At 52.7% G+C, this 15423-nt stretch overlaps 1 protein-coding gene across 11 annotated transcripts in view; it reads left to right on the forward strand.

Annotated features, from left to right (window-relative positions):
* Positions 1-15423, forward strand: part of NAV1 (neuron navigator 1) — a 232671-nt gene that overhangs the window by 210976 nt on the left and 6272 nt on the right. For all 11 annotated transcript variants that reach the window (XM_051820452.2, XM_070055083.1, XM_051820456.2 and 8 more), the window contains 13 exons: positions 2167-2288; positions 5744-5940; positions 6202-6397; positions 6487-6655; positions 6942-7039; positions 7519-7614; positions 7811-7970; positions 8720-8955; positions 9668-9822; positions 10253-10324; positions 10719-10915; positions 11315-11433; positions 14213-14410. In XM_051820452.2, the coding sequence (XP_051676412.2) occupies positions 2167-2288; positions 5744-5940; positions 6202-6397; positions 6487-6655; positions 6942-7039; positions 7519-7614; positions 7811-7970; positions 8720-8955; positions 9668-9822; positions 10253-10324; positions 10719-10915; positions 11315-11433; positions 14213-14410 (2015 nt within the window). The remainder of the gene's footprint in view (positions 1-2166; positions 2289-5743; positions 5941-6201; positions 6398-6486; positions 6656-6941; positions 7040-7518; positions 7615-7810; positions 7971-8719; positions 8956-9667; positions 9823-10252; positions 10325-10718; positions 10916-11314; positions 11434-14212; positions 14411-15423) is intronic.

Below are 15423 nucleotides of genomic sequence, written 5' to 3' on the forward strand. Positions count from 1 at the left end.
ATATCGTAAACTTGACACTCATTGCCAGGTGCTGTGTAAGCTTTGGTAGTTTCAACATCAGATATGGGGATCCTGTTTTCTGTCTATTATCAAGGGAAAATTAACAATCCATTTCATGAGGCAGGAGCAGCACTGTGGTGTAGCAGGTTAAGCCTCTGCCTGCAGTGCTGGCATCCCCTATGGACACCAGTTCGAGTCCCTGGTCCTCCACTCCCACTCCAGCTCCCTAAGAAAAGCAGCAGAAGAAGTAACCCCCTAGGTGGTCTCCCACCTCTAGTTGAGTTTCTCTCCACTTCATCTTCTTCGTTATTAATATACTAAACTCTACTGTTTTAAAAACAAGAAGTTTATTTAAACAATAAGATGCTTGTCTTGAAGGGACAACTATCTTTGTTGCATTCTTTGAGGAGTAATTTTCCCCAGGGTCAGCGCTGTGGCATAGTAAGCTAAGCCTCTGCCTGTGGCACCAGGATCCCACATGAGTGCTGGTTCTAGTCCCGGCTGCTCCTCTTCCAGTCCAGCTCTCTGCTATGGCTGGGAACACAGTAGAAGATGGCCCAAGTGCTTGGGTCCCTGCACCCATGTGGGAGACCTGGGAGAAGCTCCTGGCTCCTGACTTTGGATTGCCCAACTCAGGCCATTTGGGGAGTGAACTAGCAGATAGAAAACCTTTCTCTCTGTCTCTCCCTCTCTCTGTAACTCTACCTCTCAAGTGAAAGAGTCATTTTCCCCTACTTAAAGAGAGATTGCCCTACATGTAATAACTGCATACAAGAAAGTTATAAAATTGTCCTTGGGTTTACAATGATAAATGGAAAACATTAAAATTCTCCAATCAAAAAAGGTATGCAAAGATTTTTATTTTTGTTGGTTGTTGTTAAAACAGTGAGAGTAGCTTACTGGAATATGAAGATAAGAGCTGAATGCCTGTGCCACCAATGGAGAAAGGGCATATTCTCCCAGAACCAGCGTTTTTCCCCATTTCATCTCCATTTGATGTCAGTCAAAACATACCATTGGCAGGGCAGGCACTGTGGTGTAACGGGTTAAGCCTCCGCCTTTGGTGCCAGTATCCCACGTGGGTGCTGGTTGGAGTCCTGGCTGCTCCACTTCTGATCCAGCTCCCTGCACATGGTCTGGGAAAGCAGCAGAGGAGGGCCCAAGTGCCTGGGCCCCTGCACCCACGTGGGAGACCCAGAAGCTCCTGGATCCTGGCTTTGGATGGGCCCAGCTCTGGCCATTGTGGCCATTTGGAGAGTGAACCAGCAGATGGAAGACCTCTGCCTCTGCCCCTGTGTAACTCAAATAAATAAATAAATCTTTAAAAATAAATAAATACATAGAAATTAAATATTTATTTAAAATGCCATTGGCCGTTTAGTTAAAAAGAAAGAAAATGCAATATGCAACACACCAGTTACTTTATGCACAATAACGGGATGGGGAAGGGGTAAATGAGAGAGGGCAGTTGTCAGAACGTGATGGACCCACACTGCAGTGTTCTCGCTTAGTGTATCCTTGGTCTGCAAGATCGTAGTTCTGGAGTGAAGCAGCGGGTTCCCCTGTTAATAGACATGGTCTGTGACACTGGAACACACCAGTTGTGTCTTCACCTCCAGTTCCAGCTATGCAGGTGTGTCTGATTCACTGACAAACTGCAGTCTAAGCTGCCTCATTGACAAACCCTGGCGTTTACAATAGCCTTTCATTAGCTTACTAAGTGATGTTTGCCTCTTCATCTTTTTTTAAGATTTACTTATTTATTTTATAGGCAGAATTACAGAGAGAGAAGGAAAGACAGAGCGAGATATCTTCCATCTGTTGGTTCATTCCCTAAATGGCCACAACAGCCAGGACTGAGCCAGGCCGAACCCGGGTGCCAGGAGTTTCCTTGAGATCTCCCCAATGGGTGCAGGGGTCCAAACACTTGAGCCATCCTCCGCTGCTTTCCCAGGTGCATGAGCAGGGAGCTGGATCGGAAGTGGATCAGCCAGGACTTGAACTGGTGCTCTGGCATGGGACCCAGCATCACAGGTGGTGCCTTAACCCGCTGCGCCACAACGCCAGCCCCAATAAATAACTTGGACCTAGGAGTTGGTTGGTTCCCTCCCCCTCTTACCCTCTGCAGCTAATACTGTGTTCTGCCCATTTGTGTTTGCTCCCTAGAACTTCGGATCAAGAGACAGAACTCCTCAGACAGCATCTCAAGCCTCAACAGCATCACTAGCCATTCCAGCATTGGCAGTGGCAAGGATGCTGATGCGAAAAAGAAGAAGAAAAAGAGCTGGGTAGGTAAAGGTTTTGGGGGAGGGAGCTGTGTAGAACCATGGTGGACCATGGTGAACCATGGTGTAGAACCATCTCCGCCTCGGCGCGGGGATGCATCCCTCCAGAATTAACCGAGGTGTAGTTTTCCGTAGTGCTAAGCGCCAGTTGGATGTCTGCTGAGCTCCCCCCTTCCCCAGGTCATTCCCTGCTTGTCCCCAGGCTATCCCTGCAGCCTTTATGTCCACCTGCTTTGCTTGGGCTCTCCATACTGATTGGCAACAAACAGAAGGGAATGGCTTATCAGTTCCCTCCTCCCACCCCCCATCTCCTTCTAGACTGTGGAGAGATTATGGACAAAGCCATTTAGACGTGATGCTCCTGGAGGTCATATCTTCCATTTGTAGAGCATTTGTGGAGCTTTCAAAAGGACCCTTTAGATTGCTGACCCAGAAGTAATTGTGTGTGTGTGTGTGTGTGTGTTCTCCCCCCGCAGAAGACCCTAACCCGATTTTGAGACGACTTTACTGAAAGTCTCTAGTCGAGTCTAGAATGCTCTGAGCAGCTTGCTGGCTAGGGTGGGGAGAGCATTTCTGGGTGAGGTGTCTTGCTCTTCTGTCCCCTGTTCAGGAAGCACCCCGCCACACCTTTGTGCAATGCAGATGGGCACCAGCTGTGTGAAATGAGCGATTAAGTGTTGCTTTTTTGTTTTTGTTTCCTTCAAAATGCTGACTTCAAATCCCTATTTTTTTCCAGGTCTATGAGGTAAGAGACCCGGTTCCTTTCCCTATTTTCTCTTCTCCTTTGCCATACCTTACCTGTTTCCCAAGCAACCCCCACCTCCTAAAAAAAGAACGACCACTCATAACACTAACCACACCCACCACCCCAGAGCCCCTGACTCACTCCACTGCATGGTCCATCCACAGCTGCCCCGCCTCACAACAGAGGAGTGGTCAGGCTGGGGGTCAATGGGGACATCAACCAAAACCCACATTTGTCTCCTGCTGTCTTCCTCTGTTACAAATCGAGCTCCTCTGTCCAGAACATGAGCCTTTTTGACTTTGGTTCCATGAGACCTAGAAAGAGTCGTTGGATGAAGGTTCTCTTCCTAACGACGATTCCCTGAGGGCAGTTAGTTCCATTTGGATGTAGCCTGAAGATCCCCCTAGAGTAGCTGTAGCAGAGGTAGAGGAGGGGCATGGTCCAGTCTGGGGCGCACTGAAGTCACCCCGAAGCTTTAAGCATCCATGGAGTTCCTGGAGGTATTTCAGGGATCAGAGCCCATAGCCCAAGGCCAGCAGAAAGAGGACATAGAGTGCCTGTTCCAAGCCAGACCCCGAGGTCCACTTGAACCCTCTCCTGCCTTTGTGCTAAGTGTTGTCAAGATAAGAAAGGTGGAATCTGTTATCCTTAAAAGTTATCCTTAGCAAGGTCAGAAGTGCCTGCCTGCCACTCCTTGCGAGTGTCCGATCTTAGCATGAGAACAGCAAGGGAGTGGTGACTCCACCCCTCTGAACTCCCAGTTTACTGTAACACTAATTAGGTGTCCCACCCGGTGATGGCTGTTGTGTTTTATTATGAGCAAGCCAGACAGGGTCTTGTTTTGTCCTTACCTTATTGATCGACAGTTTCTTCCCCAAAATTGTACATAAAAACCCCACTGCCACCAGCCCTTCGGGTGTTTTCCTCTCCTGCAAGCCCCCTTCCATGCCACTCTGACTGCAGGTGTTTGACTCTAATAAATCTTGCTTTTAAAATCTCAAAAAAAAAGAAAAGAAAAACGATGGAATCTTGTCTCAGTGGCAGAGAGGCTGCAGCATTGCTGGGAGGACAGATACAGCTGTGCATATAAAACTGGGAACAATCCAGTAGTGACAAAGCACTGGGGCAGTAAGTGCTACAGGAGTTCCTGGTGACAGAGGACACGGAACACACCACAGAGGACATGGAGCAAGTGGGCATGGTGATAGGCAGAGAGGAAAGTGTTGGAATACTTTATCCGCAGACACTGGTCGGAAGGGAAGCAGTAGGGTAGGGAGAAGGCATAGCCTTGGCCAGGTGTGGCGCAGCATAGCAGGGAAGACCTGTAGTCATTTAAACTTGGTTGTTTAGAATAGCGTTGCCTGAAGCATGTCCCACAGATCACCTGTCCAATGAGACTCCTTAAATAGTGATGCCATTGTGAAATAAATGTGAGAAGTACTGCATTTCTGCAGCTCACATCTGCACTGGAGACGTTCTGAGCCCTCCCCTAGGCGAGAATCCCATCTCAGGTTGCTTAATCCACTGTTTCCAGAACTCATTTAACCATGGAGCCGTTAGCCACATGACACCAAACATTGCCCAGTGGTTTTGGCTTTCAGATACAAAACTCCACGTGGAACACTGTTCTTGCTTTGGGAACTCATTGATCTTCGAGGACTGATGCTCCAGGCAGATTGTGGTCACAAGATCTCTCTGGGCATGCACATGTGTGTGCACAGCCATTGTACTTCTGAGCCCTATCTGCCCCCCGCCACCAGCCAACTGCACACACCCTGGCTCACTCATCCCCAGATGGCCAGAGTGGTCCACCCAGCACACACCACCCAGCAGTTCCACCCGTCACCTCGCTGGAGAGACACTTAGAGAGGATGCTCAGATGCTCACTTCTTTTCTCACTGCCTCCGAGATGGGTTTGCCTTTGTCCCCTGCAGCCGTGGACCCTCCTTTACTCTCTGTCTCTTGCTGCCATTCCGTGTCTGTGTCCCTGTGTGTGTGTGTGTGCATGCTGTCTGGAGGCATGTGGATGGGTGCGGGACAGGACTCTGGTTTGCATCTCCGGCTTCCATCCCTAACCCCCACGCTCATCAACCCCGAGATCCAACAAGCCGTGGTCGCACTGTAGCGCCCCAGGTGTTCTAAGGAGATACTGGGAAACATTGTGTGTTCTAGGACCTTGGAAATAGTAACATGTGCTTTTTCTGGTTGTTTCAACCATTCTGGGCTGGGCAGAAGAAATACTCAAAGAAACTTGATCGCACTGCCTTCTGTCACTCCTTGCAGACTCAGGCTGTCTGTCTCTGGCTGGCAGGTGCTGGGTTGGTCACAGGCCTCAGCCTGAGGTTGGAGGTGGGCTTCTTCACTGAGCAGTGCGGGTCTGCGTGAGCAGGCAGGGCTAAATCACTGAGAGATAGACCCGGGACCTCTGGAGACATCCCTCTGTCCCCATCAGGGACCCAGTCCCCCCCGTGGGAGAGAGAAGACCCAGGAGGTCCCCACAGCCTGCGACAGCCGCAAACCAGAAGAGCCCACTCCTGCCCTCAACCCTAACTGCCACCCCCAGCACTTCTGCCCACCTCCACCAGTCAAGTGGAGCCTGGAGGGAAGCTTAAGCACAAGCCCCTCCCCCACCTGCACCTTCCTCTGTGGCCGACGCCCCAGACCTCTGCAGAGTGGAGCCCTGAGCTCTCCGCCCGGATCTGCTCTTTTTCAGCTACGCAGTTCCTTTAACAAAGCCTTCAGTATAAAAAAGGGACCCAAGTCTGCTTCCTCGTACTCGGACATTGAGGAGATTGCCACGCCCGACTCGTCCGCCCCCTCATCCCCCAAGCTCCAGCACGCTTCCACAGAGACTGCCTCGCCCTCCATCAAGTCCTCCAACTCCTCCTCCGTGGGCACTGATGTCCCCGAGTAAGTGCTGTCTAGCCACCTCCCCCCCTCACCCCGCAGCCTGGCAGCAGTGTCAGCAGCTGGCCAGAGTTGGCCCTGGACAATAATTAGCACCTTAGACCTCCCTCTCCCTGGGTGTGTGGGACCAGCAGGTGGACCCTGTCTCTCCCATGAGCGAGCAGCCATGGGCAGGAGTCACAGCTGCCACCCACACATCTCGCCGCCCATGGTCACTCTGCCGCTTCTCCATTGTAGCCTGGCCTAACTCTTGGTTTCTTGCAGGGGCCCTGCCCACCCAGTTCCCCACACTACCAGGCTGTTCCACAGCAATGAGGAAGAGGAGCCGGAGAAAAAAGAGGTCTCGGAGCTGCGCTCTGAACTGTGGGAGAAGGAGATGAAGCTGACGGACATCCGCCTGGAGGCCCTCAACTCGGCCCACCAGCTGGACCAGCTTCGGGAGACCATGCACAACATGCAGGTTGGCGTCTGGGCAGAGAGCAAGGAGAGGGAGCCTGCGGCCTGAGACCTGCCCAGCCCTGCCGCCCTACCCTGTCTGTTCCCCCACAGTTGGAGGTGGACCTGCTGAAAGCAGAGAACGACCGGCTGAAGGTAGCCCCCGGCCCCTCCTCAGGCTGCACCCCAGGGCAGGTCCCTGGATCATCTGCTCTGTCGTCCCCTCGCCGCTCCCTGGGCCTTGCACTCACCCAGTCCTTCAGCCCAAGTCTCACGGACACAGGTACCTGTTCGGGAGACGCACCCGTTGGGGTGGAAGGAGGAAAGGGTTCGTCTCACTGTGATGCCATGCCACCTGCTCAGCCCTGGACCGGGGTGGTGAGGAGCAGATGCTGGTGTCCTGAGCCACCAAGAGTCACTGTGGACCTTCCACCCCAAGACCTTGGCAGCTTGGGGGACTGAGTTTCTTCCTGGTAGTAAATAGACTTGTTGGGAGAGGCTCAGGACCAGCAAGTTCAAGAAAGGCTGCATGGACTCCTAACACCAATTAGTCCTTTCCAACCCCACAGAACTGTCACCCATGGATGGCATCAGCACTTGCGGTCCCAAGGAGGAAGTGACCCTGCGGGTGGTGGTCCGGATGCCCCCCCAGCACATCATCAAAGGGGTGAGGAACCTCGGGGAGGGCTGGTGGAGAAACCGGCATGATACAGATGGTCCCCACCTCCACGCTTGTGCACGAGTGATGTGTGTTCAGGAGCAACTCTGCTTCATAGTTTGCATCTTGAACTTTCTTGAGCTCTGGATGTGCAGTTCTGTTGTATTTTGCACACTGGGCAGTGGCAGCAAGCCAGAGCCCCCGGTCTGCCACGCAGTCCTACGGAGACCTGACCAATAGCCTATGGACACTCTGTGGCTCAGCCAGGGTGTTTGTTAGGCATGTTGCGTACATTGTCAGCTTCGGATGGTTCTGTCGGGACCTACCGCCGTTGGCAGTGTAAGAGCGTCTGTGCCGTCATATCCATGCCAGAAGCTCTGGGCTCTCAATGCTCCCCCGGCTGGAGCACCGAGCTCCCGGGGCCATTGAAGCTCCCCTTCTCCTGGAGTCAGCTGGCCTGAGGCTCCTGTGCTCTCTTGTCCTCACAGGACTTGAAGCAGCAGGAGTTCTTCCTGGGCTGTAGCAAAGTCAGTGGAAAAGTTGACTGGAAGATGCTGGATGAAGCTGTTTTCCAAGTATTCAAGGTAAAGGGACACGTGGACTCACGGGACGTGGAGCCACGCGGGCGTGGGGGTCCTGGGGACCTGGGCTACGTCCTGGAGAACAGGAAACACGCGCCCTTGTCTGTCTGCACCTGTGAGTCTTCGTCTGCCACTCAGACTTCCGTGCGGCGTGGACACCCGCGCTCCTCGCCATCTCCTATTCTGTTCCTTCTGGCAGGACTATATTTCCAAAATGGACCCAGCCTCCACCCTGGGACTCAGCACTGAGTCCATCCACGGCTACAGCATCAGTCACGTGAAGCGTGTGCTGGACGCAGAGCCCCCCGAGCTGCCCCCTTGTCGCCGCGGTGTCAACAACATCTCCGTGTCTCTCAAAGGTCGGTCCTTGTCTGTGGGGTGAGGGCTGTGGCTTGGAGGCAGGGGCAGGATGGTGAGAGAACCCATCATGCGTCCATGGAATTCACTGAGAACTTCCTGAGAAGCTCCCGTGCGAAGGTGCTGGCATAACGTGAGACGCAGGTGCCTCAGACCAGCTCCGGCATCCGTTCTCAGGCATTTTTGCCAGGCCACACCTCACCTCTAGCTCAGCGTGTCCTTGAAAATGAGATCAGAGTTTTTGGCTGGTGCCGCGGCTCACTAGGCTAATCCTCCGCCTTGCGGCGCCGGCACCCCGGGTTCTAGTGCCGGTCGGGGCGCTGGATTCTGTCCTGGTTGCCCCTCTTCCAGGCCAGCTCTCTGCTGTGGCCAGGGAGTGCAGTGGAGGATGGCCCAAGTGCTTGGGCCCTGCACCTGCATGCGAGACCAGGAGAAGCACCTGGCTCCTGGCTTCGGATCGGCTCAGCACCAGCTGTAGCAGCCATTAGGGGAGTGAACCAACGGAAGGAAGACCTTTCTCTCTCTCTCTCTGTCTCTCCCTCACTGTCTAACTCTGCCTGGCAAAAAAAAAAAAAAAAAGAGAGAGAGAGAGAGAGATCAAAGTCAGGGTTAAAGGATTCCCGCAGGGCGCCAGTGCAGGTGGCTCAGGGTTTCCTCAGTGGGCTCCCAGCTGCAGAGAGAAGCGCTCTTTGGGGTCCCCGGCCACCCTCCGGGCGCTGGGCAAGACTCACACAGCTCTGGGCGGGTCCAGGTCTGAAGGAGAAGTGCGTGGACAGCCTGGCCTTCGAGACGCTCATCCCCAAGCCCATGATGCAGCACTACATCGGCCTCCTGCTCAAGCACCGGCGCCTCGTGCTCTCGGGCCCCAGCGGCACGGGCAAGACCTACCTGACCAACCGGCTGGCCGAGTACCTGGTGGAGCGCTCGGGCCGCGAGGTCACCGAGGGCATCGTCAGCACCTTCAACATGCACCAGCAGTCGTGCAAGGTGCCTGCCCCACCGTGCCCTGACCCTGCTTGCTCCCGCCTCGGTCTCCCCACAGCCTCCCCGAGCCCCAGCCTGCCCTGGCCTTTGCTGTTCCCCTCCCCCGCCCCAGCTTCATCTTCCTCCCTCTCCTCAGGCGTCCATTCCCTCCCTGCCCTCTCTCATCCCCGCACTGCCCGACATCCTCCGAGACTCGCGTCAGCCTCCTCACTCCACGCGTTCCCTTGCTCTGCTGAGCTTCTTTCCCGTCAGTGGCTCACTGATGTGGCCACGCCCTGCCCCATTCCAACCTGCCACTGTCCCTGCTGTCTTCTCCCCTCTCCCCTCCTTTTCAGTGTTACGCTCTCACCTTGGGCTTTCTGGGAAGAAGCACTCACAATGGCACCCTGCCCCCAACCCTGCCCAGTCCCCTGAGTACGCTGGTGTTGGTTCAAATCTTGGTTCTGCCCAGCTTGGGGAGGTTCATCCTTTAATGGTAATTTATGCCAACCCCCCCCCCCCAACAAAAAAACCATTTAGGAAACTCCATGTGTGCCCCCACCTTTGGAGAACTTACGGGTCACTGCATTGTTGGTTCTGGTTCTGTGATCAAATGTCCCCGAGTGCATCAGACACGAGAATTCCAGAACCAGCAAAGCTTCGCCAGCGTCCGCCCTCTGAGGCTGCTGCCAGTGCTGACTCCTGCGCGCCCACCTGCTGCCCCCTTTTATTCCAGGATCTGCAGCTGTACCTCTCTAACCTGGCCAACCAGATAGACCGGGACACGGGGATGGGGGACGTGCCCCTAGTGATCCTCTTGGACGACCTGAGTGAAGCAGGTTCCATCAGTGAGCTGGTCAATGGGGCCCTCACCTGCAAGTACCACAAATGGTAAGCTGTGGTCAGGACCGGCCTCACCGTGCTCTGCTGTGTGTGTACGTGGGCCAGCGCTGTGGCTCACTAGGCTAATCCTCCGCCTGTGGCACCGGCACCCCGGGTTCTAGTCCTACTTAGGGTGCCGGATTCTGTCCCAGTTGCCCCTCTTCCAGTCCAGCTCTCTGCTGTGGCCCGGGAAGGCAGTGGAGGATGGCCCAAGTGCTTGGGCCCTGCACCTGCATGGGAGACCGGGGGGTGGAGGGGAGGGCACCTGGCTCCTGGCTTCGAATCAGCGCAGCACGCCACCTGTAGCAGCCATTTGGGGGGTGAACCAATGGAAGGAAGACCTTTTTCTCTGTCTCTCTAACTCTGCCTGTCAAAAAAAAAAAAAAAAAAAGCAAGTGTGACAAGGCTAAGTGAATCTTACCTCCCTCCTTCCCCACAGTCCATATATTATAGGCACCACCAATCAGCCGGTAAAAATGACACCCAACCATGGCTTGCACTTGAGCTTCAGGTAAGATCTGTGCCCCAGATACACCCCTGGCCCTACCGAAGGGCCTGCAAATTAGTTAACTTCCAGGCCCTAGTGTGCAGGGAAGTAGGGTATGGGGAGGGAAAGGGACGTAGCCAGAAGTGGACGTATTTGCCATGTGAGTCCCAGGGTGGAGGAAGACCCTTGAGCAGAGAGCTGCAAGACTGAGCCCGACTAGGAAGGCTGCTGTGGGCAGGATTCTCGGCCTCACCCCGATCTGGGCCCGTGCGGGCAGAGTCCTGATGTGAGAGTGAGCTCTGCCAGCCAAGTTCGGTTATTGGCCGAGGGAGGTGGCCTGGAGGACAGGCTGGCGGGGGGTGAGCACTGACAGCGCCCCCTGCCGTCGTGACCTTCCTCTCCCCATCGCGGGCTGCAGGATGCTGACCTTCTCCAACAACGTGGAGCCAGCCAACGGCTTCCTGGTCCGCTACCTACGGAGGAAGCTGGTGGAGTCGGACAGCGACGTGAACGCCAACAAGGAGGAGCTGCTGCGGGTGCTGGACTGGGTGCCCAAGCTCTGGTACCACCTCCACACCTTCCTGGAGAAGCACAGCACCTCCGACTTCCTCATCGGTACGGGGCCGGGAGGCAGCTGCCCTGTTCTACTTTGCCGCCCCGGGGGGGCCCCTTTGCTCTCTGGAGTCTCGGCAGCTGTTCCCGGTGCAGAGAGCACTGGGATCTGGATATTTCATGCTAACCCTGGACTCCCAGCCCCTCTCCCTCATCTTTGCTCCCCTGGTTAATGGGGAAGAGGAGCGAAGGTGTGCAGGAGGGAGTTTAAGAGATTCCACCTTGAGGCATGGCTTGGAGATTGGCAGCGGGGCAGCCAGCACCCGGTGGCCTCGGCATCTCTACATCTCCTCTCGCCCTTTGCACAGCAGACCCCTCTGTGTGCCTAGGCAGTGCGAGAATCCCCGGACTGGACATACCCAGGTTCTCGACTCTCGGCCTGGCCCCCTCCTCTCTCCCCAGGCCCTTGCTTCTTTCTGTCCTGTCCCATTGGCATCGAGGACTTCCGGACCTGGTTCATTGACCTGTGGAACAACTCCATCATTCCTTATCTCCAGGAAGGGGCTAAGGATGGGATCAAGGTGAGCCCCACCCTCTGACCCCACTCCGATCTCAAGGTCAAACTGTCCTGCTTAGGAGAGTGGAAGCGTTTCTTTAACATTAGGCACAGGGCCCCCTAACAGGTGGAACAAGGCGCTGGAAGGGTGGAGCCGCTGTCCTGCCTCCAGCCATCATTCAGCTAATGGCTCTGGGGCCTTCTCTCCAGTCCTTGGCCTGCTGGCTCTAAGTCCAATTCAAACCATCTCCAGTAATCAGAGCAAATAAAAATGATAATTTGGCTAAGAATTTAGTAACCCACCCATTTCAGCTGTAGCTACTTACTAACTGCTAAAAACATGTTACATTGATTTTAATGGCCTCATATGTTCTACCTAAATCAGTAGATTGTTTTAAAAACAAAATGAAATGTCTGAACAGATTTTAAAAGTTAGACTAGGAGCAGGCATTTGGCCTAGCAGGTAAGGTGGTTAAGATGCCTGCTTCCCACCTCAAAGGACCTGGCTTTGACACCCATCTGCAGCTCCTGGCTCCAGCTTCCTGCTGACGTGGAGCCTGGGAGGCAGTGAGAGACCTGGTTGGAATTCCCAGCTCCTGGCTTTACCCTAAGCCTTTACCAGCTAAGCTCCGTCATGGCAGGCATTTGGGGAGTGAACTAATGGATGGCACTTCTCTTCCTCTCTCTCTCTCAAGTTAAAAAAAAAAAAAAAAATTTTTTTTTTCTTGAAGTTAGAATGAAAACTTTGTACAAATGGCAGAGGTCGTTTCTTGAAATGTCCTGAGGCCATTATGATCACTAAAGTCCATCCCAGCACTAATGAGCTAGGATACAATGACTGGGCACCCCTGAAAGCACTTTGTCATTGAGACAGATATCTCTTGGTGACCTAGTAAATTTCTAGAGATGCTGTCTATCAGAGTGATGCCAGAAACCACTATTTCATTTATAAATTTATGATAGTATGGGGAAATTTTGTGTGATGTTTGACAGTTTTAGAAGCATTTTCACGTAGTATGTGTTTAAGAAAATAATTTTGAAGCAGGCATTTGGTGCAGTGGTTAAGACAGAGTGCCTGGGTTCAAGTCCTGGCTCTACTCCTTATGGTGGTTGGGTCCTTGTTCCCTACATGGGGGACCTGAGTTGAGTGCCCAGCTCTCAGGTATGTGGGGAGTGAACCAGTGAATAGGAGAAGTCTCAGCATCTCTTTCTCTGTCTCTCTGCCTTGCACATAAAATAAATAAATAATTTATTTCAAAGTCAAGGGCAGGCTGCTTGGGATGCCCAGGTCCTATATCAGAGTGCTGGTTTAAGTCTAAGCTGCTCCAGTTTGGATCTTGCTTCCTGTGAACACATCCTGGGAGGCAGCAGATGATGGCTCAAATGCTTGAGCCCCTGCCACCCATGTGGGAGACCAAGGTGGAGTTCTGGGCCCCAGCTTTTGCATGGCCTGGCTCCAACTGTTGCAGGCATTTGGAGAGTGAACTAGACAACAGAAGATTTCTCGCTCTCTGTGTGTTTCTCTCTCTGTCATTCTGCCTTTCAAGTAGATAAAAATAAACCTTTCCAAAATGAAAGCCAAGTTTTAGAAAAGTATTGAGTAAAGGTATTATTTCCTACTTGAGAAGCAGAATTGCAGGATCACGAGATTTGTGCATATTTTTAACGCACAAACCTAGGTACCCACCAGTAGATGGAGAAGAAAATTGTGGTACACATCACAATGGAGTACTATTCAACCTTAAGAAAAAAGAGAAAGGTTGTCATTTGTAACAACATGGGAGAGGCTGGAGAACACTACATGAAATAAAATGAGCCAGACATGCAAATGCAAATGGTACATGACTTCACTTGTAGGTGAAATCTAAAGAACTGGAATTGAGAGAGACAGAGTAGAGCAGTAGTTACCAGCGGCTGGGGTGGTGTGAGTCAAAGTATACAAAATTTCAGTTTGAGAGGAGTAATGAATTCAAGAGATCTGTTGTACAACATAGTAACTGTAGCTAGTAACAATGTATTACCCTCTAGAACTCACTGACATAATAAAAATTTTTAAGTGTCCTCACAACACCAAAAAAATCTGTAAGTTATGGCATATGCTAATCAGCTCAATATAGCCATTCTACAACATGTATATATTTCAAAACATTGTGTTACACATCAAAGATACATACAATTGTACTTGCCAACTAAAAAAATTAGAAAATAAAAGCTAAAAAGTTTTTTTTAAGTTTCACTACAATTTAACACAATCTCCAGAATGATGAATAGATGTATTGTTGAATAGATGTATTTTATTTATTTGAAAGGCAAGGTGATACAGAAAGAGAGAGAGATCTTCCATCCACTGGTTTACTCCCCAAAGGGCTGCAACAGCTGGGACAGGGCCAGGATGAAGCAAGGAGCCTGGAATTCCATCAGGGTCTTCCATGTGGGTGGCGTGGGTCCAATCATTTAGGCCATCCTTGCTGCTTTACCATGCACATCGGCAGGGAGCTGGGGCCGAGGCAAAGCAGCCAGGTCTCCACCTACACTCCTCTGTGGGATGGGAGGTATCACAAGGCTGGCTCAGCCTGCTGTGCCACAATGCCGGCCCCTCCGGAACAGTGTTACTGGTCCACAGCAACTTAGTTCCTGGTTGGGAGACTCGGGGAAGTTCTGTGGGACCACAGCATCACAACTTTACGTTGGCCGAAGTGCACATTTCCAAGGAATATGCTTTATGGGGACTTGAGAGAGAGCACAGGGATGAGCCTCTGTTCTGTGGAGCCCCACTCAGTGTTCCTGTCTCTCCTGCTCTCCAGGTCCATGGACAGAAAGCTGCTTGGGAGGACCCAGTGGAGTGGGTCCGGGACACTCTCCCATGGCCGTCAGCTCAACAAGACCAGTCCAAGCTGTACCACCTGCCCCCGCCCACCGTAGGCCCTCACAGCATCGCCTCACCTCCTGAGGACAGGACGGTCAAAGACAGCACCCCGAGTTCTCTAGACTCAGATCCCCTGGTGAGTAGAAGCCGTTCGTGGATAAAAGTGAGAGCACTGTGGGCTGAGTTTGTCACACCCTTTGTCACACGCCCTGATGGGGACCTGGACGCTGAGGAGTGTTGGCAAGGCCAGGGCCAGGAGGAGTCCAGCAAAGAGCTCTGAACGTCACAGTCCTGGGTTTTAAAGATCGCATGCTCGGGGCTGGGCTTCAACTAAGCTAAGATGCAGATGTGAAGCCGATCCCACGGCAGGGTAGCAACCAGAGGAGTGGAGCAGTAGGATGCATGAGCCCTTGCCCCACTTCTGCCTCTCCTCTGATAGAATCCTGGAGGCTGTGCCCACTCACTTTTTTTTTTTTTTTTTTTTTTTTAAGATTTATGTATTTATTTGGAAGGCAGAGTTGCAGAGAGAGAGAGAGAGGTCTTCCATCCTCTGGTTCACTCCTCAAATGGCCACAATGGCCAGAGCTGGGCTTATCCAAAGTCAGGAACTCCCTCCAGGTCCCCTACGTGGGTGCAGGGGCCCAAGGACTTGGGCCATCCTCCACTGCCTGCAGTAGTCAGGACTCAAAGCAGGCACTATGATATGGGATGTGAGTAGCCTAAGCAGCCACTTGCTGCACTACAACACTTGCCCCTCCAAGGTCTTTAAAAACAATTTTTTAAATTTTACTTTATTTGAAAGGCAGAGAATGAAAGAGAAAGAGAGAGATCTCCCATCTGCTGGTTCACCCCCCAGATGCCTGCAACAGCTGAGCTGAAGCCAGGAGCTGAGCATTCAGCCCAGGTCTCATGGGTGGCAGAGACAACTCCTTGAGCCTGTGCCTCCCAGGGCGTATTAGCAGGAGGCTGGAACTGGGAGTGGGGTTGGGATTCAAACCCAGACACTCTGATATGAAATGCAGGCTCCTTAACCATTGTACCTAATCCCCCCCACCTCGTTCCCCCATAAACTCCAAGCTCGTAATCACAAACCAAGGATCAGGATCCATGCTCTAGGTTTTCCTGCTTCCCTTCTGTGGGCAGGCAGAG

The sequence above is a fragment of the Oryctolagus cuniculus genome, chromosome 13, assembly GCF_964237555.1.
Source record: "Oryctolagus cuniculus chromosome 13, mOryCun1.1, whole genome shotgun sequence".
NCBI lineage: Eukaryota > Metazoa > Chordata > Mammalia > Lagomorpha > Leporidae > Oryctolagus > Oryctolagus cuniculus.